General features: G+C 54.0%; 1 protein-coding gene across 7 annotated transcripts in view; it reads left to right on the forward strand.

The window, feature by feature from the left end:
• Positions 1-23,516, forward strand: part of ERI3 (ERI1 exoribonuclease family member 3) — a 129,663-nt gene that overhangs the window by 88,450 nt on the left and 17,697 nt on the right. For 6 of the 7 annotated variants that reach the window (XM_081220362.1, XM_081220357.1, XM_081220359.1 and 3 more), the window contains one exon: positions 15,695-15,794. The exons of the other annotated variant lie outside the window; for it this stretch is intronic. In XM_081220362.1, coding sequence (XP_081076488.1) covers positions 15,695-15,794 — 100 coding nt within the window. The remainder of the gene's footprint in view (positions 1-15,694; positions 15,795-23,516) is intronic. 7 annotated transcript variants of the gene reach the window in all.

Consider the following 23,516-nt stretch of genomic DNA (forward strand, 5'->3'; position numbering starts at 1 on the left):
GTAGAGCAGGTGATAGTGTGGACAGTCCTTCTGATATGGGGCTGAGGGAAGGTTAACAGAACTTCTGGATTTTGGGTGGATGAGATATGATCCCTACTTTGCTCTTTGACTCGGCCCTATGAAGCCTCCTTTTCTCTGGACTTTCCCCAGGCAGAGGTAAAACTGGGCAAACCTGAGAGTTGGGGCTGGAGGTGATGGGGCCCCCAGGAGTGAGTGGTGGGAGTAGGTAGCAGCCATTTTGATCCAAAAGGAGGGCTGTGTTTTGGGGCAGAGGGTAGAGGGAGGCTTTTTGGAGGAAAGTATCTGGCAGGTGTCTGCAAGATATTCCCTAGGAGGGATCTGCCTCTCAACAGATCACAAGGCCACCAGCTTTCTACTGAGGGTCTGCTTTGGGTCTTTCCTGCCCACTACCAGACTCTGTCCTTGGAGAAGCCTTGACTTTCTTGGAAGGCTCTTCCTACTAGGCTGGATTGGGCAGGGCAGGCGTTCCTTCTGCATACGTGCACCCCACCTCCCGCCATGAGGGTCTGCTGAAGAAGAGAGTGGTCCAGGGAGCTTGGTGCAGCCCCGCCTCCCTCCACTCTGATGGACGGTGAAGGGAGTGGGTGCACAGGGCCGAGAGAGCTTCCCCATGCAGCGTGCTTCTGCCTCTGCCTCTGAGCTAGGCTTGCCAGTTGCCTAGGAATACTTTGCAGTCCAGAGGGAGGGTCGAGGCTTGTTTGGCTTAGTCTTCTGCCAGCGCTAGTTCGGGCAAAGTCGAGAAAGAATGGAAGCGCCATGGGCAGCTTGGACCTGGGACTAGAGAACTCAGAAGACAGACTCCCAGTGGAGTGAGGGAGACAGATAGTCGCTACAGGGTAATGTGAATGCTGTTGCCTTTCAGAGCCCCGAAGAGGGAGTGCCTGAATCCTCCTGGAAGAGCTCAGCCGGGCATCCAGAGGGGGGCCCCTTGAACTGAGTCTGAGAGGAGGAGGGGAAGTATGCTGTGGAGACAAGTCTGGGCAAGCATGTGGGCAGGGAGAACAAGAAGCATCACAGGTCAGTTGTGTTAGGGCTAGGGCTGGGGCCCGGTGGGGTTTATTGTCCCTGGCACACCTCTCCATCAGGATTTGGAGGTATGGCCCACACCTTGGTTTTAGCAAGCTCGAGAGGTGCCTGCTTTCACCATCTAGCTGAGCTGCTAGCAGCTGGGGGCCTTGGATCGGACTAGCTAGAGCCTTAGGTTGGAAAGGTGTGCAGGACAGAGCCTTCGGGGATGGGCCTCAAGCCCCCTCTCTGCTCTGTTCCCTCCCCTCTTCTGCCTGAAGAGCAGGGAAGGGGCAGGGGTTTGTGCTACGGGAACAGTTCTGGCAAAGCTTTAGGCCAGCTCGCTCCGCCCCTTTCCAAGCCCCTGCTCAGCCCTGTCTCGTGCCCAGACCCAGCCCTGCCGCCAGGGGCCCGATTGGTTCCCTGGGCCTGGTGGGGAGGCTGGGAGGAGACCGGGAAGCCAAGAGACTCATTTTCACTGGAATTTGACCTAAAGCAGGATTGGAAGGGAAGAAAAGAATTGGAACAAAAGTGCAGGCAGGAAGGAGCTGTTAACGAGCCTTTCTTTCTCTTGGGGACGGAGCACAGTGCATAGCGGGGCGCAGCCGCCGCTCTCCGCGTGGCTCTCTGAGACCGCTGCAGTCTCTGGCCGCTGCCTGCTCTCGCTCGCTCTCCTTTTTTCCCTCTCCTCTTTCTCGGCTCTCTCTATTATGGGGACTTGCTCCAGCTCTTTCTCTCTCTTCTGTCTCTCCTTTTGTTCTCTCTTTGTCTATTTATCACACTGTGAAGGTTGAAAGAGATGTTATTAATCTGGGAGAATGAAGGCAGGATTAGTGGTATGAATCGGATTTTGAGAGGTGTAATGATAGAAAGACTCGCTCGGCTGGCGGCCTGCGTGAGCTTGATAAATGGGGAGCACTCCAGACTGACTCGCGCCTTCCTCCGCGCTGTGCGCCCTGCCCGCTGGGGCGTGCCGCGCTCTCAGATCTGCCAGCCAGCCCACCCCGCTCCTACCTGAACCAGAGCAAAAAGCCAAGGGTAAAGCAGACACAAATATCTCCCATCGCACTTGGAGACATCATTGCTTTCAGCACCCTTTTCAAGTGGAGGCCTGTTGAGTTCTCAAAGGACTGTGGGCCGAGGGAGTGGGGACCCAGACTTCTGTCTGCTTCTAGGACCTGTACGGGTGGAACTTCCCTCCTGCCCCTGAAATGGCTGTCAGAGGTTGGAACTGATGAGACAGTACCTAGACTAGTCAAGTAAGAGTATCAGACGGGGGGCTTCCCTGGTGGCGCAGTGGTCGAGAGCCCGCCTGCCGATGCAGGGGACGTGGGTTCGTGCCCCGGTCCGGGAAGATCCCACATGCCGTGGAGCGGCTGGGCCCGTGAGCCATGGCCGCTGGGCCTGCGCGTCCGGAGCCTGTGCTCCGCAAGGGGAGAGGCCACAACAGTGAGAGGCCCGCGTACCACAAAAAAAAAAAAAAAGAGTACCAGACGGTATGTAATAGGTTATTAAGCAAAGTGCTGTTGGGAGAACTGTGGTATTAACTGTGGAGGTCAGGGTGGGACGTGGAGGAGGGAGGAAGAAAAATCAGGAAGGACTTCCTGAAGGTGGTGTCCTGGCAGACAGGATTTGGAGAGGGTAGAGGAAGGCTAGTGTTCCAGGTGGGAAAATAGCATAAGCAAAGACTGGGGGACAGCGGTAAGCCTGACTCTTATGGGAGGCTGAGGAGCCTCAGAACTGGTGAATTTCAGACCAGGCAGGGACCTAAGAAATCAAGTACTTAAGCAACCCCCCCCCCGCTTTAAGTTTTTAAAGTATAGTTTATTTACAGTGTTGTGTTTGTTTCAGGTATTCAGCAAGGTGATTCAGTTTTATATATATATACATATATATATATATATATATATGTATGTATTCTTTTTCAGATTCTTTTCCTTTTTAGGTTATTACAAGATAGTGAATATAGTTCCCTGTGCTAAACAGTAGGTCCTTGTTGTTTATCTATTTTATATATAGTAGTGTGTATCTGTTAATCCCAAACTCCTAATTTATCCCTCTCCCCCACCCCCCAGTCCCGTGTCTTCCAAAGAGGAAACAGGCCTGGAGACTGGAGTTGCCATTTCCTGAAATAATTTTCTATTCCAGTCCTGTTCCGTGTTCTAAAGGTGCCCCATCCCTTATCCTTGGACGATACAGTGAACCTTTCCCTCTTCTCTCCTTAGTGGCTTTAGTCACAGCCTTTCAACCTCCATCTTTGCAACCGGAAGATCCTGGCTTAGGTTCACTGCTGCTCAGGGTCCTCCTCACACTCCTGCCCCCCGCCCAATCTGCAGTCTATGTGGGCAGTGCTGTCTGTCCCAGCCTGCTGCGGATTGTGCGCTGAGGAGAGGACTAGGGGCAGCACTCCCCATGCTGGGCTCCAGATGCCTCGGGCCTGAGCACTGTCCTCCTTTCTGTCTCTACTGCAGTCCTCTCTAATCACTCTCTATCGCAGTGATCAGGCACTTACTGCCATCTCTTTCCTTGCAAAGGACTGTGAGTTCCATGAGGACAGGGTCTACGTGTGATTCAGTTGAGTTTCCAGGGTCGGGCAGGCCTTCAGTAAATGTGTGAATCTTACAATGAACCAGTGAGGTCAGTTGCTCTCTTGCAGTTTCTTTCTCTCCTTCTAGATAAAGAAAAAAAAAATGGTCCCCGGTTCCCAGGCCTGTCTACCCTTGGGAATAGGGATGGGTAGGTGTGCAAGGGAACTAACTTTTGATGCTGGTGGAGCACCCAAGATCGCATAGCATGGCAGTGGTAGATACTTGGATGGCTTCCCATTGCCTTAGGAAACAGTACAAAACCCTCATCGTGTCCTATGAGGCCCTGGATTTTCCTGCCTTCCTCATTAGCCTCATCTCTTGCTGGCTTTCTGTGCTCCAGGGACACTAGCATTGACTTGATTCCTTCCAAGTGCTGTTTGCCTAAAGGCCTTAGCACATGTCATTCCCCTGTTGCCTTCCTGTCAGTCAGTTTCTGCTGACCTGTCCTCAGAGTTCCCCAGCTAGGTCAGATTCCCCTCTTCCATCCCATAAACAGCCCACCTTTCTTCTTTGAGCCCTTCTGATAACTTAATGATTATTTATGTTGCTATTTATTTAACATGGGCTTTTTCTAATAGACTGGAAGCTCTCTGAGGACAGTACTGTGTCTGTGTTGCTACAAGTACACATATGGCCTGGCATATAATAGGCTCTCATAGTAATGTTTGTTGTGACTAAGTCAGTGTGAGCCTGACGTCCACACTGTTTCGTCCTGTCACATCTGGGTAAAGTGAAGGTGGAGATGACAATGGGAGGGACAGAGGCCAGGATGTTGGGTGTGCCCAGAGAGAAGTCTCTTTGGACCTTAGCTCTGGAGGCTCTAGTGTTCAGCCGTCCCGTCTCTCAGCCTTCCTCGTTTCCGTCCAAACATCAGAGAAGAGAAGGGCCTCGTTGACCCTAAAGGCTTATTCTCTTCCTGGGTGAGCTTATCCACTCCTGCAGTGTCCTGCGCCACCCATGTGCTTTCCTAGGACTTTCTTGTCTCAGCTCAGACCCCTGGAACTGAGCTCCTGGCCTGCATGTCCACCTTTCACAGCCACCCCACCTTGGATGTTCCATTGAAAGCCATCTTGGTCCTTCTCAGTTATTCCCCCTCTAAGGCTGGTTTCTCCCTTGGGGCTCTTGTAGGATCTCAGTCCCCCACCATGTGTGAGTTGACATGTCTCTCCTTCTAGTTTGGAAGCTCCTTTTTTCTTTTTTTTTTTAAGTCTTTATTGAATTTGTTACAATATTGCTTCTGTTTTATGTTTTGGTGTTTTGGCTGCGTGGCATGTGGGATCTTAGCTCCCCGGCCAGGGATCGGACCAGCACCTCCTGCATTGGAAGGCGAAGGCTTCAGCACTGGACCGCCAGGGACGTCCCTAGCTTGGAAGGCAGCGAGCGGCCTAGTGTGCTTTATCCCCAGCACCGGGCACAGAGCTTGGCACATGGGTTTGCTCATTAAGTGTGTGTTACATGAGCAAGCCAACAAAGAGGGAGGGAGGTCTGGGATGAAGGTTTGAGCACCCCTTCCATTTTCCTAGGGAGAAAGAAGTGAAGGTGTGTGTGCTGGGTGCCAGCACGTACCTGCCTTCGTTTGTGAGGGCTGGGTGGCCGTGGTGGTGGTGGTGTCACATGCTCAGTAAAGGCTTATATTTTAATTTGGAAAGGACTTTAGAAACTTAAAGTGCTTTGCCTAAGTGCTGACTGCTATTAGTGTCTCCTTTTTATTAGGAAAAAGGACATGATTTTTCTCTTTCATCTTCAGGCCTGTCCAACTTCTGAGAGTCAAACTTAGCAAAATGCCTGCCCCTCACTGAGGACTAGTTACATGCTAAGTTCAAAGCTTTGGACTTGAAACACAAAATTCTGCTTTGCAGACTGGTTTCTGACACCCCTGAGGGGATTAGTCCTGACAGCTCAGTATCAGGAAGGGGGTGGGAGAGACAGGGTCATTTGACATAGTTCAGGCTGCAGTCCCAAGCCCCTCCCTTCTCCATATAGGCCTGGGTGGGAGGACATAAGAACTTGGACCATCTGGGGGGATGGGAGAACGGCTCCAGTGGTTATCAGAAATCCACTTGTCATGCAGTAGTCAGGGCCAAACTTCAGAGGGAGAACTGGGGAGGAATGGCCCCAAGAAGAATTGGGTCTGTTCAGCTCAGGGATGATAGGATTGAGAGGCAGAGACATCACAGCTGCTGGACTTGGTGATGTTAAGAGCTGCCAACACAAAGGGCTAGGTCAAGGGAGGGAGTATGTGTAGCAGCAGTAGGAGGAATTCTGGTCTAGGAGGCCATGAGGCAGGAACTTGCCTTGTGCCCTACAAGCACCTTTGAGGGCCTGGCTGGTTTGAAGGAAAGGTAACAAACACCCCTCCCCATGGAGAAGATTTGGCGCTGCAATGACAGGAGGTCTGGCAGGCCCAGCTGCCTTGTTGTTGGCCCTCTCTGTGTGGCCTCTGCCCCAGGCTCTTTCCTGAGCAGCCACAAGACAGACAGCAAGCACCCTGGTCTCAGTCTGGCCTATGTCTGCCAGCCCCGGATGCTGAAGGCTGTGCCCATGGCTGAGGTACTGGGAGGTGGGAGCTTTGGCCCGTTTTGCTAGTGTCCTGCAGTTCCCATGTCCTAATCGGGCCCTAATCTGGGGGAGCTAGGGCGGGGGTGGGGTGGGGGGAGTACCTTGAGCCTTCTGCCTTAACTGAATTTCCATACCTCCTGTTGTTAATTATAGAGATGTAATAACGCGATTAGTGCACGATTAAAAAAAATCCCTGATATGATTACCATGGATTTAATATCACATGATATATCATTATATCGTTATGCAGTGACAGATGTAATTGAAATACACTTATTGGAGCCGGGGGCGGTGTTTCATTCAATCCCCAGCACCCCGGGGAGGAAAGGGCTGGCTCAAAAGAAGCAATGGGAGAAGAAACTGTAACGAAAACAAAGAAAACCCCCAATGTAGCCCTCACTCTGGGCAGCTGCCTCGACTCTGTGGCGGTGCATGTGGAGCCCCAGCCAGGCCAGCCTCCTCTGTGGAGGCTCAGGCGGCACGGCTCAGGATCCTGCTCCTTATCTGGGTCTCTCCCCAGAAACCTCAGTGTCCCCAAGTCCACTGTGACTCAGCAGTGAAGCAAGGGCTCTGGGAACATGAGGAAGATGGCTCTATCCAAACATAGACTCAGGACCCCAGGGATCAAACTGCGCTAGCAGCTGTCTTCCAAATGTTGTGGGTCCTGGACCTGTGGCACAGCCCCCGCCTTTGCTGTGGTGATGGTCCTACGCACTAGAGGCAGCTGTCCTGTTGTGGGCAGTGAGCAGGAAGGTTAAGTACACAGAGAAAATAATGATTCCACTCAAGTGCTGTTGATGGACAGAGGCGGCAGCAGCTCTGGTGCCCCTGAAGTATGTTGGAAGCCAGGGAACACTGTGAACATGGAGCACGACCAGCTGGAGGCAGAAAGGATGTGTTTGTGTCACCTGATGGGAGTGTCCGTCCTTTTGCTGCTATACCCGTGCTGGCCAGGTCTCTGCTGGCCCGAGGAATGGAGTCAAGACCACCCATAAGACCAAAGAGTTCAGAAAAGGAGAAGGGAGACAGGGACAGTCTCCCCTTCTTTCCTAACCCAGGCAGCTGAGCCCCCAGTTCCAAGGATGGCTGGGGGTCGGGTGGGATTGCTGTTCCGCTGGACAGGATCAACAGTGGTTCCTGAAGGAGACTGAATAGGACTGGCAGGAGCAGCAACTCTGAAAACCAGGCCTTTCTGCCTGGCGGGATTATATCCAGAGAGGTGCTTTCTCGCCCTTCCCTCAAAGGAGGCCGTTCAGAGAGAGCAGATACAGCCCCACCCCGAGAGTCTCCCAGCATCATGGGGCAACCGATTTGTAAACAGATCTAATAATATAGATGCTAGTCAGAGTCTGGGTGGGTTTAGGGAAGGGACAAGTCAGGAAAGGCCTGGTGATGGAAGATACTTTTGAATTGAGTGTTGAAACAAGAGTATGTGTTCATTAAGGGAAAAAAGTGGGAGAATGCAGAGGGCATCCTGGGTAGGCTGAAGGAATTGCTCGAGTAGAGTCTTGGGGGCGTGAAACAGCAATCTCAGGCCTTGGTGAGAGGTAAGGAAGAAGAAGGAAGCAAGGCTGGCCCCCACATTTCTGGTAGAGCAGGTAGATGGTAAGGGTTTTCACTGGGATTTGGGAGCCCAGGAGAAGGAGCACTTTGGAGAGGAGATGTTGAAATTGGTTTTAAACCTACTGAGAATGAAGTGCCTGGGTGGAAATGCCAGGTAGGCAATAGAATATATATGTTTGACACTGAAGTAGTGGCAAAAAATATCAATTTGCAAGTTGGAGAGGTCGAAGACCAGGGAGTTGAAGAAGTCACCCAGGGAGGGTGGTAGAGCACAGACAGAAACGGGAAGGGAACACGCATAAGCCCACACGTGACCAGATGAATGAGACTCTACAGGAGACTGTGAGGAGGACGTCAGAGAGAGGGGAAAACTCAAAGAGTAGGGTGTTGAGAAAAATCAAAGGAGAAGGATTTCAAAGATGTGAAGCAGGCTGCAGGGTGGCAAAGGCAGCAAGAGCCTGAAACTGTCCATAGACGTGGGCAGCATGGTGAGGACTGTTGACCTTCGCCGGAGCTAAGTGACGTGATAAGGCTGGCAACCAGACTGCAGGGGTTAAGGGGTGTTGGGGAGGTGAGTGGAGACAGCCTTGAGAAGTTTGGTTGTTAACAGGAGAACAGGCAGTAGCTGGATCAGGATGTGGAATAAATGGAAGACTTTAAAAATAATTATCTAATACTTATATAACTTTCAAAGAGCCAGGCATTGTTTTAAGCACCGTGCATGCAATAACTCATTCACATCAACTCTATGGGATAGGAACTGTTTTTACCCCCATTTTACAAAAAGGAAACGAAGACACAAAAAGTTATGTGAAGATGATAGAGATTCAAGCGTATGCTTGAATGCTAATGGAAAGGAGCCAGCAGAAATGGGGAGGTTCAGAATTTAGAAAGGGGATACTAGATGAAACAGGGCCTGAGGAGGTGGAAAAAGAGCGAGATGTACAGCACAAGCGTGGGCTTGCCCTTAGACTGGAAGTGAGGTGTCTCTTCCATTAGAACAGCATTGGTGCACGAGCAGGTGGGGAAGGATACAGATGCATTTGTATATGAAGGGCGTGCAGTTGGAAGAGTTCTGCCTAGCAGCTTTTATTTTCTTTGTGAAAGTAGGAGGGGAGTAGGGTGGTTGGATACCATTGAGGGTTGCTAAGATAGTGATCTTGGATCTATAGTGGCCACTTTCTATACAGAACAGTGACTTCTTTCCAGTATCACTGAGCTCAAGTGCAACTGTGGTGAAACAGAGTCATGTTGGGGTTTCTTAGGGAAGTTCAAGATTGGGCTGGTTGAAGTCATAGATTCAAGAGGTCCAGGTTTGGTAGAAAAGGGCTAGAAGGGGATTGACAGATGAGGAAAAAAAGCAAGAGTAGAGGGAGAGAGGGTTCAAAAGCTGGAAGGACAGAGGCTGCGTGCGATCAGAGTGGAATCTGTCATTGTATGATTCCAGAAGGAGAGCAATGCTGGGTAATAAGGCCCCGGGTGTGGCCCCAGGGAGAGATGGCTGAAATTGGTAGCGGAGAAGGTCATTAGAGCACAGGGAGCTGAGAAATCAAGAGGCTAGATTCATGAGTGAGTTTATCCCGTAGATACTGAAGTTACCCAGAGTGATGATGATTTAGAATGAGGTCCCAGAAGGAGAGGAAGAATTGTCTAGAAGCAGCCAGAAAGAGGAAGTTGAAAGTATTGACACAGTTTATCCAGAAGTGAGTAGGCATTAGTTTTCCAGAACTGCTGCATAACTTAACACCAAAACTTAGTGACTTAAAACAATGACAGCTGTTTTATTATCTCTCATGGTTTCTATGAGTCGGGAATTCAGGAAAGGCTCAGTTAGGTAGTTCTGGCCCAGGTTCTCTCACGTATTTGTGGTCAGTGACTGGAGCTGGCACAGTGTGTGGGTGGAGCAGCTGGGGGCTGGCTGGGCATCTCTCTTTCTTCACCTAGTCTCATGGCTTCTCCATGTGGTCTCTGCTTGTGGGCTAGTTTGGGCTTCCTCACAGCATGGCTGCCTTGGAGCAGTCTTACCACTTACAAGCAGCTCAGGGCTCCAGGGAAAATGTTCCAGCGAGTGAGGAGGAAGCTTCCTCAGCATTTCTGAAATAGCCTTGAAATCACATAGCATTACTTCTGCGTTACTATTTAGTTGAAATAGTTTTTTTTTTAAAAAAAAAAAAAGCCCACCCCATTTCAAAGGGAGAGGTATAGACTCCCCCCTTTCTTTTTATGATTTTTTTTAAATTAATTAATTAATTAATTATTTTTGGTTGCATTGGGTCTTTGTTGCTGTGCGCGGGCTTTCTCTAGTTGCGGCAAGCGGGAGCTACTCTTCGTTGTGGTGCGCGGGCTTCTCATTGCGGTGGCTTCTCTTGTTGTGGAGCACAGGCTCTAGGTGCGCAGGCTTCAGTAGTTGTGGCACATGGACTCAGTAGTTGTGGCTTGTTGGCTCTAGAGCGCAGGCTCAGTAGTTGTGGCACACGGGCTTAGTTGCTCCACGGCATGTGGGATCTTCCCAGACCAGGGCTCGAACCCATGTCCCCTGCATTGGCAGGCGGATTCTTAACCACTGCGCCACTAAGGAAGCCCTAGACTCCCCCTCTTGATGGCAGGTTTATCAGAGTCATATTGCAAGAAGAGCATATGTGAGATGGAAGATAATGTTATGACAGTCACTGGAAAATACAGTCTGCCATGATCGGTGTTAAACTGAACCTGGAAAAGGGAGAGGGACCAGCATTCTCAAAGGCAATCTGCATTTTGGGTGATGGCACCAAGAATATTTGGAGGTGGCAGTGGGAGTGGGTGTTCCTGGGTGACCTCAGGTATACCGGGGAGAAAGAACTATCATCCCATCTTACAGTACAGGAAGTTGAGGCTCAGAGAGGTTTAATAACTCATCCAAAGTTATGGTGCTAATAATTGGCAGAATTGGGAACCAACGCCTGAGCCTGAACACACTGCCTTTCCATGAGGCCTGGGCTGCTGGGAATGCCATCCTCATGTATATTTGTTGCCTTGGTACTTGGTTCACCAACTGTAGATGTGTTGGCCAGTTAAAGAAAAGGTTAGGTAGTAGTTACGTCTGCCAGACTCTCTCTCCCCCCATCCTCCAGAGTATCACCTCTATATCTTTGCCCGTTGGGTGTTTATGGGAAAGGCAGGTGATTTGATTTGGTTCCTCCTCTTGGGAAATGACCCTTCAGCCTTAGGCCCACAGGGTGACCTCGTGGGGAGGATGGATGGGTCAGATGTGCTGCTGCCAGCTTGTAGGCTGTGGGTTTTCTGGAAGTTGCAGAGCAGTTTGTGCTTCTCTTTGCGGTCTGAGCTGGGTTCTAGACCCAGCCACTGCCCTGCCCACTCTGTGTCCACCCGACTCTCAGGGCCCTGGTAAGGTAGCAAATGGGTGGGCAGAGACACCCTAGCAGCTGTCGATGCCTCTTCTTTCCTCTTTGAAGGATCTGATGCTGCTGCCGATGAGGGCTACTTCATCTATTAAACCCAATACACTTGTCGCAGCTGCTAAGCCCCCGTAAGCCGCCGGGCGCAGTGTTTGTGATGGGACTGACAGTGCATGGAGGAGGCTGATTATACACGATTCCATTTTGCGGACCCAGCAATGTAATTTCACAGGGCGATCAGCGTTTGCATGTAATAGCAGGCTGTGCTGAGGTGTCAGAATATTAAAGGCGCTAATGGCAAAGCTCCCTGTTACACAGGGGGCCACCCGCCGCGCCTACAGCAGGGCTGCGCGGCAGGGCCGTCGCAGATGGCTGGCCACTAAGCTAATGGGGCAGCAGCCAAGGCGGGCAGAGCCGCGAGAGGGGAGAGCCAGCCGGGAACAGCTCGGCACCTGCTTCCCTGCGCATGGAAATTACAGCAGCCCAGGGGAAGGAAAGTGTGCGTGCCTGCCTGGCACAGGGCTGGGGTGGGTGGTTTGGGAGGCCCAGCATCTTTCACCCTGACTCTACCTGCCCTGGATGGGACTTCTCCGTCATCCTTCCACCTGCCCCACCCTCTGGCCGGGAAGCCACAGATGGGCAGGTTGGGCCCTGGTAGCTGGGAAAGGTGCAGCTAGAGAAGTGGCACCCAGAGAATTTGGAACCATCATGGGAAAGGGGCCCAGGCACAGGCTTTGGCTCTTAAATTTCTGCCCAGCACTGATCAGGGTCAAAAAGCTTTTGGGTGCCTTACCCCACACCCCAAAGGCTGGCAGAAGAGAGGGAGGGAATGGGGATAAGAAGTAGGTGGGAGAAAGGGGGTAGACAATATTAGGGCCCCTTGACTGATGACAGTGGCCAGTGTTGCACAGAGCTGGGAGGCAGCCCTCAAAATATTTTCTCCTTCCACCCATGTTGGCTGCCCTAGCCATACCCCAGCCTTTGCCTGTTCTCATCAAGCTTGCTCCTGTCATTCTCCTTTGTCCTTGCTGTGTCTTCTTCCTGGTGCCTCCAGTACCACCTCCTCCAGGAAGCTCTCCTAGCCATCTCCAACCCCGCATGGGCCTGTCTTTCTCCATTGTGCTTGTGGGCAACCCACAAGGGATAGCCTCCCCAATCCTCCTGCTCTGATGGCTCTCTGGTCCCAGCCTTGACTTCTCAGCCAGAATCTCTGAGATATAGCCCACATCACCTTGCCCTGAGCTGGACTCCTGGGAAGGCTCTGCTAAGATTCACAGATGGATGTAATCTCTTAGGGAGGATGCCTGAAGGGAGTAGGGAATGGAAGGATGGGCTGAGTCACCTGAGGGAGAGTTTGGTGGGTGTGTGTACTCGTGCTTGATGGTGTATATATCTGGGGTGGGGGGGGAGCAGGGGAAGGACTTTAGAAGTGAGTGCTGGGGGTGGTGGGCATGTGGGTACAGGCTCACAGGGGCAGCAGGTGCAAGATCCAGACCACACATTGATAGGAGCACAGATTGTGAAAGGACCCTGTGTTCTCTGGGTGGCTCTCTGCTGGCTGTGCCTGAGGGGTACCTAGGATAGCAGGAGTTGAGGGGAGCTTGTGGGGCTGTGCCCTGGTACTGTGCCTAGGGGGGGTTTCCACGAGGCAGGTGGTCACTTCTGAAGGTTCCGCTCTGCAGAGGTGCATGGCAGCACCTGGAGGAGATATGCCAGGGTTCTCAGCAGGGGCAGCAGTGGGGGGAGCCCAGGCTGAAGGAGAGCAGTTTTAATTAACCGTTTTTAATATCATTTTGGACTTTGGCTGGTATGTGAAGGCCCCGCTGGAAGCAGCATTTGTAAAAATTAAATCCGTCTTATTAGGAGCTTGGCAGACCCATGTGCACGTGCCTTCCCCTCCCCCCGCCCATGCCCCCCTGAGGAAGTGCTGGATGAGGCCATGTCACGGCAGCAATTGGTTATCACGCCTTATCTGGGAATACGAAACTGTGCGGCATGACACCCGCGGCCGCGGTGGAGACGCCAATTCATCTCGCCCCGGCTCTGACAAGCTAGGCTGCCCTTCCTGAAAGGCATTCGTCAGGCGGGACCGGGCTACCGCCTTGCCTGGTACCCCTGTTTTCTCCCCGTGGGTCCCGGCTTGCCCTGGACCAGCCAGGCCCAGTCTGGCCCTCCTGGGCTCTGCTGCCCTCCACCCCGCTTCTGCACATCCCCATCTGCAGAAGATCTTGGGGGGTCATAATTATAATAATAATCTAATCATGGTGACGCGTCGGGGCAGGCGCCTAATGTTATCTGAAGTGGTCTTCCCGCTTAGCTGCGATAAGACTCAGGATGACGTGCCGATAACGCTGAGCTGCCCTGTCCCCGAGCCGCAAGCGGAGCAGAGGGGCCTCCGCAGCCCTGCCGCCCGCCCGCCGCTTTAAGCCGGGAAGCGGCAGCACCTGCTAATGCAAGTGTTTAATATTTGATGGGCTGGGATAAAGCAGGATCACCTTCGAATTGAATTGAGTGTCAGCCGAGAATCTATTACTGAAATTCGGGTGTGATTTGACAGCAAAGTAGACGATGTTATTCTTCACTAGTTACTGCAATCTTCTCCCCGACATCACTTAAATATTTTTTTCTTTGCTTGAGTAAACACACATTATCCTTCTTTTTTTCCCCCTTCCTTCCCTTTTTCCTTTTTAGAGGGGAAAAAAACCCATCCAGCTCGCCTTCTCCAGGCTGATAGAGTAGATTGTTATTTCTTTATTTGTCCTATTAAATGGAATTTTTGATCGTTTAATCCGCCCTTTGTAAGTGATTTTAAAGTACTTGAAAGCCAGCCCGCCACTGCTCTCTGGCCCACTGCGCTCCAGCCGCGGCCCTGACCACGCTCAGCAGCTCCTCCAGCTGTGCACCGCCCACTGGCTGTTCTCCTTGCTGCCTGTGTCCCAGCTCTGCCCTGGCTCCAAGCCAGCGTCCTCTCCCCTGTCCTTGAGCCTCATGCTCAGCCCCCGATTTCTGGGTACAGCTGTGGCCTGGGGAAGGGTGGGAGGGTTGGCTGGGAAGTTGGGCTGTGGTCAAGGAAAGTGGCTTTGGAGGGGGCTGAGGTTGAAGTACACTGGCTCCTAGCCTCCCAGTGCCCAAGGGGCTGAGGCTTGGTTCCTGCAGCTGGGAAGGGAGGCTACTAGACCTCTGCCCAGCCCCTTGGTCCTGGCACAGCCTGTGTGTCCAGCCTCCTGTCCTCCGTTTTTGACCCCGTGCTGGGCACTCTTCCACTGGGAGGCAGTCTACAGTGGGATGGAGACCTCCTGGGCCCAGTGGTGGGCGGGGGCTCTGCAGTGCCTGCCTGACCATGGCTAGCAGTCACCTTTGTTCCACCAGTGGACTCACCATCCAACTTCTGGAAACTCACCCAAGCTTCATTCCCACTGACCACTGTCCCACACGCTGTCACCTTCCTGCCACTGGGAGGACAGCCTGGTGTTTGGGGACTTCTAAGGTGAGGAGATGGGCAATGTTTGAAGAGTCAGCTAGCCTCGCAAGCCCACTGGTAGAAGCCTGGGACTTGCTAGCAGGCTGAACAGGAATTAAATCCCTGTTGGGCCACTTAATAGCATTCTAACCCTTATAAGTCTCTTCTTGGCCTCAGTTTCCTCATCTGTGGCATCTAGTCATCGAGCCTGTAAGGGATATAAGAGAAGGTGCTGTCCCTGGCCTGACGTGTGCCCTGCCCCCCCACCATGGAGGTGGGTGGCGGCCAGGGGACAGAGGGGGACAATGGAGTGCTGGGGGCCTGAGCAGATCGATACCCCCAGCACTTCCTTCCCCAACCCCAGGAAAACAATTAAGTACAGATCGATGGGTGGCTGCTTTGAATATGCATAAGTGAGCACTTGACCTTCAGCAAGATCTGCTCCCCACCACACACACACACACACACACACACACACACTCTTCACGTGCTCCCCTCACAGCTGCCTGAGTCGGCCAGGTGACCTTACCCCTCCTCAGCTGAGCCCCCATGTGGCACTAGCTCCGCAGTCTGGCCTGCCTCCAGGTCAAAAGCAACTTGACCACAGGCAGGTAGTTGGCCCCCTCGTCTCTGGCTTCAGTTTTCCTGTCTGTGGAGTGAAGTCTGGATATATTGGTCTCCAAGTCCCTTCCGACAGCAGTCTTTGTGACCAGTAATGCTGTGGGGAGGGGCCCCAGCAGAGGGCCAGGGACTCTGGAAAGGGGGGGCATGGGTTGAAGCGGATGCCCTGTGAGAGGAGGGGTCCTGATCAGGAGAATCTTAGTAAATGGGAGCTCCAGGAAGGAGCCCGGTGAGGGGCACCCCGTGGGAGCTGGGGGCCTCTGATGGGGAGATGCCCAGGAGAAAGGGAGCTGTGGAGAAGGAAGGGGTTTTCTGGAGGGGGCCCTGGTGGAAAGGGGGCCCAGCAAGGGGACTCCCATGAAGTGGCATGATGAGAGTAAGCCCTTGCTGGGAAGATATGGGGGGCTGGGGGTGTTGGTGAGTGATGGGATTGGGTCAGGGGTCAGGGCCTCTGGTAACCACTCTTGCCTCCTGTCTTCCAGGCTTACAGCTTCGCCATGGGCTGCTGGCCCAAGAATGGACTTCTAGACATGAACAAGGGCCTCAGCCTGCAGCACATAGGCCGGCCCCACAGCGGCATCGGTCAGTCCCTCCACATATCCCCCTGGCAACTCGGTCCATCCCCTGCCCACATGCCCCAGTCCCCTGGCACACAGAGGGGTTCCGTGGCTCATTCAGTGCTCCAGCAGGGTGCTCTCCATAGCTGGGGGGAGCAGGGAAGGGGGTGGAGTGAGGGGAGAGTGGGTTCTGACCATTGGAAAGGATCTCTCAAAACAACATTCAAGAGGAGGCTGGGGTCTGGGCTTTGGGTGGGTCACAGGTGGCCTTGGATTCAGGCCAAGGGATCCTGCCCTTGGCTGCATCTCTGGTGGGTGATGTCCTCAGAGGGGTGGGCACATGTCAGCTTACCCACCCCCCGTGGAGCTAGAGAAGGCTGTTTAATATTGTTTCAAGTCTGTGGCCACTAAACTGGGCGATCAATGGGAGTTAAGGAGATGAATTATTTAAACCTCACCAGCTTTTAATTAGTCAGGGTCCTTCTGACCGATGGCTCTGTCCACAGGGTATTGAACTCCCCCGTAGGAGCAGCAGCCTCCATTGAGCGGTGCCTGGGTTGGGAGGAGCCACTTGGGGTACCAGATGGGGGTGCACCCTCAGGGGGGATTCCTGCATGGGAGGGGGCTGGTTCTAGGCCTTGGAGGCTCTGCTAGCTTCTTATATATCATTGTGGCTATGTGTCTGTGAGTGTATGTGTGTGTGAATGGCACCTTCAGCTGCATGTCTCTGTGTGTTTGTCTAGGGGTTTATATGTGTCCATGTATGTGTATCTTTTTGAGGGATGCGTGTATGTGTAACAGTGTATCTATATACATTTTCCTGGGGGCACCGGTCTATGTATGGAAGCAACCATCAGCCTGTATGTGTATCCATCAGAAAGTGTGTTTGTTCATTTCTGTGTATCTTATTTTGTGTGTGCATCTGCACACATGTGCATACAAATGCTTTCAAGCAGGGTACTTGACAGGCATAGGCTTTGTTCCAAGTGGGGAGGAGCAGGGGTGACCCTGGGTGGTGCTACGACATCATCATAACCTGTGTACCTTTGGGGAGGTGTGAGGGGGAGGGGCCTGGCAAGATAACACCGAAAGGGTCCAGTCACCTGCTACAGACTGGCCCCTAATTCTGTCCACAGACATCACAGGTGCCTAGTGGGGCTGGGCATGCTGAGTGGATGTTCCTGTCCTCGGGGAGCTCACATCCTGGGAGGAGACAGAGACTGAACTGGGCAGTTGCCACCCAGGGTACTCAGGGTCGTGATAGAAACACCTGGGCTGCCCCAAGGGAGGTTTCCCCTGTCCTCAGTTGCCAGGTGGCTTCTACTTCTTCATTTACATTTCACTGACTTCAGGGACACCCCATATCATTCTTATTGGCCCCCAAGGCTCTCCTGGGGTCCAGGGGGAAAGAGAAAGTGGTCAAGGGGCCTGGGGAATTGGGAGTACCCCACAACCACTGCTGTTCCCTCCCACAGGAGTTATTTCGTACAGCCTAGAGGAGACCCCAAACCTAGCAAGCTGATAGGCCTTGGAGGTCAGCAGGAAGTTTCCTAGAGAAGATGAGACTTGAGTCAGGGGATGCCTGAAGGACGAATAGGAGTTTGCTAGGCAGGCAGATGGGGGAAGGGTTTTCCACTTTGGGGAAACTGTGTGTACAAAAGCCCAAGGGCAGGAGGAAGGCTGACATGCTGAGAGGATAATTTTAGACGTCTGCAAGTAGTTTGCCGTGACTGGAGTGGGACATTTGGGTTAGGAAACGGCTAGAAATTAAACGGGGAACAAGCCAGCCTTGAATGCCAGGTTAGAGGGTGTGGCTTTTTGTGAGGTTTTGAGGAGACAGGAAGTTCGTGAGTGAGATGAGGACAGGATCAGAGCTCTGATCCAGAATCAGTGAGGCAGTTGGTGCCGTACACACTAGTTCTAAGTAGGTGCTCAACAAATGCTATGGTAGATGAATGGACAGTGAGTGAGTGAGTGAGTGGATGAATCAGTGCAAGCGTGACGGGAAAGGGAGGGACCAGAGAACCAAGGCCACTGAGAAGACTTGCATTGGCCCAGGGAAGGAGGAGCTGCCAGAAACTGAGTCTGCCTGGTGGGAGGGGCTGGCAGGACTGGGTTAATGTACCCCACGCAGCCTTGAGTTGGGTGCCCTGCTTCTGTGTATCTGTCCTGGGGGTGTTCATGAGAGGAAGGGGTTCCTTGTTCCCACTTTCTGCTGCCTCCTGGGACTCAGTGATGTCGTTCTTGTTGGTTCTCCCATGTTGACTCTGGGTTGGGACCCCTGAAGTATTCCCTCTTTCTTCAGAGAAGAAGGTTTTTCCATCTGGGTGGGCCCCAGGGGACAGCCCAAGGCTGTGGGTGGCAATGAAGTCAGGGCTTTGGAGCCAGAAGCAGTTCAGGCCCTGTGACCTTAGACAAGGGCCGATGCCACCTGCCTCTCGGGGCTGTTGGGAAAGCTCAGCGAGGTCCCGTGTGTGAAGGGCCTGTGCGGTCTGAGCACACAGTGGCCGCTCAAGGAGCTGCCTCCTCTGTCGCTCTGCCCATGCCAGGGTCTCCCCAGGGCACTGGGGGCTCCTGGCACTTGGTCCTTGTATCTGTGAATGAAGAGGGCTGCCCTGCCAGCTCCTGGCTGGCTCTGAGGTGTGGGTGAGGGTGCTTGGAAGCGGGGGAGGATGCAGGGCATTAATTGGGCTGGGAGAGGCGGGGAGGGGAGGTGCGGGTTTTGAGCGGTGAGGTTAATGGCCCTCGCGCCAAAGAGACAGCTTTAATGAGCTTCAGCTAGCGGTGCCCCGAGTTACTGTGCGTGCTAAAAGGGTCGCGCTGTAAGAGTTTGATGTGGACTGTTTCCCAGCCCTGGGGTCAGGGGTCAGCTCCTGTCACTGGCCACTCAGGCTGGTCCTCAGTGACATGGTGCTAATTAACTGTGTGAGGAGCTGCCAGCCCGAAGCGGGGAGTGGTGTGTATCTTGCTGGGAGGTGAGGCGGCACTGGTGACGCTGGGTAAGGGCTCTGCAGATCCCACAGCCTGGCCCTCTCCAGGAGCTGCTGGCTTCTCCCACAATGCCGTGGAGGGCAGTGGCGGGGTGTGCAGATCACCGATGACCCTGGGCCCTGGAGGGATCTTCTGAGTCTCCTTCTAAGGTATGTGTGGCAGGGGAAGCCTGTGGGGCCTACCTGGCAGGGACTCCTGCTGAGCATTGGGGTGGAGGAGGTGCTGACAGAGTAAGGGGGCAGGTGTGCTGGAGGATTGGGCTGCGGGGCAGGGCAGGGGCCTAGGCTGTGGAAGGGAGGGGCCCGCTGGGATCGGTGCGCCCGGCTGAGCTGTTGGAGGGGGAGCCGTAGGGTGTTTGGGTAGAGGAGTGACCTGGTCAGAGTTGGGTTCCAGTCAGCGCCATCTGAGTTTGTATAGAGAGGACTAGTGAGGAGAAATCGCAGAAGGGGAGGCCACGGGCGTTGGGGTGTGTGTGTAATAAGTCATGCGGGAGGTGGTGGTTAGTTCAGGGCTGGCAGTGGCCATGGGGAGGGAGGTGGTGGATGTCTGCCTTGCACCTACTGTGTGTCAGGAGCTGTGGTAGGTGCTGAACGTGCGTTGGGAGATGACAGCCACAGGACACTGCCCCCCACCCAGCTCACAGGTACAGTCGCCAGGATGGGGTGAGGGCCTGGCCCTGGGGACTGAGGAAGAGGTAGGGTTCCAGGATGGAGCTCCGGGCAGAGAGGGGGCTCGGGGGCTGTCCAAGTGGGCTCGTGGTCGGGGAGGGACGCCTCCTCCTGGGGGGTGGATTTGCCCTTGGGAGCCTGGTGAGCAGGGTGGCATGGAGCAGGTTGTAGGTGAGGGGACTGCACATTTGTAGGACTGCTGACTGGCTGGGTCAGCGGGCTCCGTCAGCACTCTTGGCTCGGGTGGCTTCCGAGGCAGGGCGGCCTCCAGAGGGGACTGCTGAGTGGGCCTTCTTTCATTTCAGCAAGTGGTCAGCACGGCACTCACATTATCTGGGGGCGCTACTTTAATTTTCACACTCTCATGAAGGCAGGCATTATCGTTCCCATTTTACAGATTGGGAGGCTCAGGCTTAGTTAAGTGACTTGCTTGAGGTCACAGAGGCAGTTGAACTGAGGAGCCGGGATTCAAACCCAGGTCCACCTGAGCACAAAGCCTGTGTTCTCACCGCCGTGCTGAACTTAGGAGCACCTTTTTGGTCTTGGGCTTTGTGCTGCCAACAGAGATGGTGAGGAAGAAAACAAGCTCACGTTCTGCCTTTCCCTCAGTGTCGTGTAACACACACAGGTCTTGACAACCTTCGGTAGCAGCAGCTGAGGAAGAAAGGGGCGGGGGCGTCTCTACCCTTCACCCTGCTACAGTCGCCCTTGGAGCCGGGGCCCTAACACTTGGCTTCCGGCCTCCTCCTGACCCCGACAGTTAGTTCTGCACTGTGATTTCTGTTTGCTCTCCACCTCGTGGCCCAGGAGAATCCTGCCCATATTCCAGGGGCCCCCTCCTCTGGGGATCTTGCCTGACCCTCCCACTGTGAGCACGCAGAATACATCCCTGGACCCCAGTTATAGGTAATGATCAGGCCCTACGTACTTGACCTCTCTAAGGGCGGGGCCTGGGCCTCCTTCCCTTCTTTCTTTTTGGAAGTCTGCCCGGGAAATGTCAGATTTCCCCTGTTGTTGGGACACAGAGGCCCCACAGGCTGCTGGTGTCACAGGCGGGGAGAACAGTCGGAACCTTCCCTGGTGCCCAGCTGGGTGGTCCTGCCCTGGCTGCTTACCCTCTCTGCTCAGGGACTGGGGGTCCCAAAGGCTCCAGGTGAGACGGGATGGCCCGACACCGGGTGGGCTCTCTCAGGAGTTTGCTGCCCAGCACAGTTTGGCAAGAGAGCGGGCCGGCAGGTGGGGCCTGGCCCTGGGGGGCAGTGCTGGCCTGTGGGCTCCCCTGAAGGAGTGGGGTGTCTATCAGAGTCCAGTCAGAGCACATTAGCTCTGTGACACGGATCTCATTAGCGCCCGTGAGAGGTGTCACTGCAGGAGAATCGTCGGTTCAGGGAGATGCTTGTACCAAAAGGAAGAAAGGACAGTGACAGCCTTTTCTCTGCCGCCTCCGCTGCCGCGCTCCCTGGGCTGCCCGCCCTCCTCCTCGTGGGGGGGTGGGGTGCTGGCTAATGAGCTCGTCTGCAGTACAGCTCTGCCTTTCCCTCCTTGAAGTTCCCCGGTCCCTCTGAAGACCTCGGCCCGGGATTAGCACACACCAAACGCCAGCCCCCCTCTTGCCCAGCAGGGAGTTCCTTCTGATCACCTGCTCCTGCTGCCGTGGGCGAGGGAAAGAGGTGGGGTGAAGACAGAGCCACTGGGGGCACCCTTGGAAGGCTCAAGCCCCTCTGCCTCCCTTGACAGAGTGACCATGCCCACCTCTCTGCAGTGGGCTCTTCCTTCCCAGAATTCCCATCTTCTCCTCCCCTCCCCTTCCCCATGACATCTCCTGCCCAGGCAGCGTTCCCATCCCTGTGGTGAACCTTCCTACCAAGGGGAGAATGTGGGGACTCTGGCCAAGGGTCCAGCAGGTAGGATGTAGACCCGATCTGATCTTGGGCTTCCTGGCTGAGCTAGGGGGCTTCAGAATCAGCCAGAGCCCAGTCTGGGCTTTGGATGACCTGAGGGTGGTGAAGAGTTGATATGAGGCTTCTGCAGACATGATAGCCCTGTCCCAGAGAGGCAGAGGGGTGCCTCGCCCCCTCCCCCCTGCTTTGGCCATCTTCAGGGCTGGGAGGGGAGGAGTCAGCACAGCTGCCTTATGAGGAGGCTCAGAGACAGCTGGAGTGTGCTTGTTTCCCCAGCACTACCACTCCCCTACACCACCTCCTTCCTCTCTGCCCCGTCCGGTTCTTTCTAGTGTGTCCCAGAGAAAGTGAGGAGCCAGGGGATGGCCAGCCACAAGGAGGGATAAGTCTCCAGGCATTGACAGGGCCTCCACTGGCCTGCCTGCATTAGTGCTCAGGGCTGCTCACGCCTTCCCCCCTGAGCTGGCACCCTTGGAGTCCAGGGACATCTGAGGAACTGGTCCTTGCCAGATACCAGGCTCTAGTCTTCAGGAGCAACTACAGATGGAAAAATGGATGGACGGATGGATGAGTGTAGTGACAGATAGATGGAGGAGGTTCTGGTGTATGTCTGTGTGTGTTCTGTGTGTGTGAGATGCACTGGGAAGTGCAATCTTTGTTTCCCTACCTTCCTAGCCCCAGGCCTGGCTTGGCCTCCCCTTGTCTCTCTCTGTATCTCCTGTCAAACCATCGCAGACGTAAATGACAAAGAAATCAGAAAGACAGATCAATGCTGGCCAAATTAGCACTTGCAGATAGACTGAGCGGGGATGTCAGCGCCCTGACCCCTGGTGATCTTGCAGCCTCTGCTGCTGATATTATGCAAATTGCATCCATCTGGCAGGACCTGCGTGCTGGCTGCTCCTACTCAGAAGAGTAATGGGCTGGGGGGTGGGCAGGAGTGTTGGAGCAAGAGTTGGAGTGAGTGTGTGCGTGTGTGTGCATGTGTGAGCATGCGCTTGAGTGTGTGCGAGGGCGTGTGGTGCCCACCAAGCAGTGGGCGGTGATGGAGTGATTGACAGGGCAGATAAGGGGCTGCATTGGATTCCTTTGGGCTGGGGGATTAGGAGCAGCCACAGATGGGAGATAACCGGACTTCATTTCAGTTTATTTTCCTCCTTATCCCCTCTCCCCACCTTCACTCCCCGAAAAACACAGTCTCTGTAGTTTGTGTTTTCATCAATATTTGCAAGTCATTACCACTGGCTTAAGGTGAGAGACAATGTCAGGGCCCAGACCAGGCCAGCCCTTCCCCCAATCCTGTACAGGTCTGGTACCCTGAGAATTAATACCTAGAGCAGCCCAGTCGGCCTTCACTCCAGTGGTGTTCACAGCATCCCCTCCTTCCAAGCCCACAGTACTCAAGGGACGATCCATACCTCATGGACCAGCCCTACTAACCTACCTTATCTGACCTCAAGCCACCTGACAGTCCTTAAGCTGGGCCCCTGCCCCTCCCACCTGAAACTGCTGTGTGACATTCCTGCCCCCAAGCTTTGGTTCCAGCATTGGTGCTTCTGCCCCTGGTATCAGCTGGGTCCCCTGGGAGCTGCTCTTTTTTTCTGCAGGGCTCTGGACCCTTCTTCACAGCTCCTTCTGTCCCTGACACTATTGACCCAGCTGGACGAAGCGAGGCCTGTGGCCTGTGGAGAAGGGAATTTGTTTGGTCTGGTCTGAATCCGCCATCCACACCTGTATCCTTCCACAAGACTTGCTGAGTGCCGGATGTAGTACAGAGGACTTTATGTCTGTAATCTCATTGAATTCCCAAACCCTGTGAGATTGGGGCTGTCACCTCTACTGTATATAAGGAAACTGAGGCTCAAGAAGGTTGTCATGCAGCCAAAGCAGCAGGGCCAGGAAGCGGGAGAGCTAGAATTTAAACACACATCTCTCTAGGGTCAGAGCTCTTAACCACCAAGCTCTCCTGCCTCACTGCCATGCCACCAGCCGCAGACACTCACACATCGCCACGCCTGGATCTGCTTAAGGGAACCACCCTTGCACAGTAGGCAGACAAGTTCCTTCAGCTCCTAGCCTCTGAACACAGACCCTGACCCAGACCAGACCCCCAGCCGGGCTGAAACAGCTGAACCAGCCCGAAGGGGGCAGGATTCATATGTATCTTGCCCTCAGGAGCTGTGTGTC

The sequence above is a fragment of the Mesoplodon bidens genome, assembly GCF_964165515.1.
Source record: "Mesoplodon bidens genome assembly, chromosome: 2".
Classification (NCBI taxonomy): Eukaryota; Metazoa; Chordata; class Mammalia; order Artiodactyla; family Ziphiidae; genus Mesoplodon; species Mesoplodon bidens.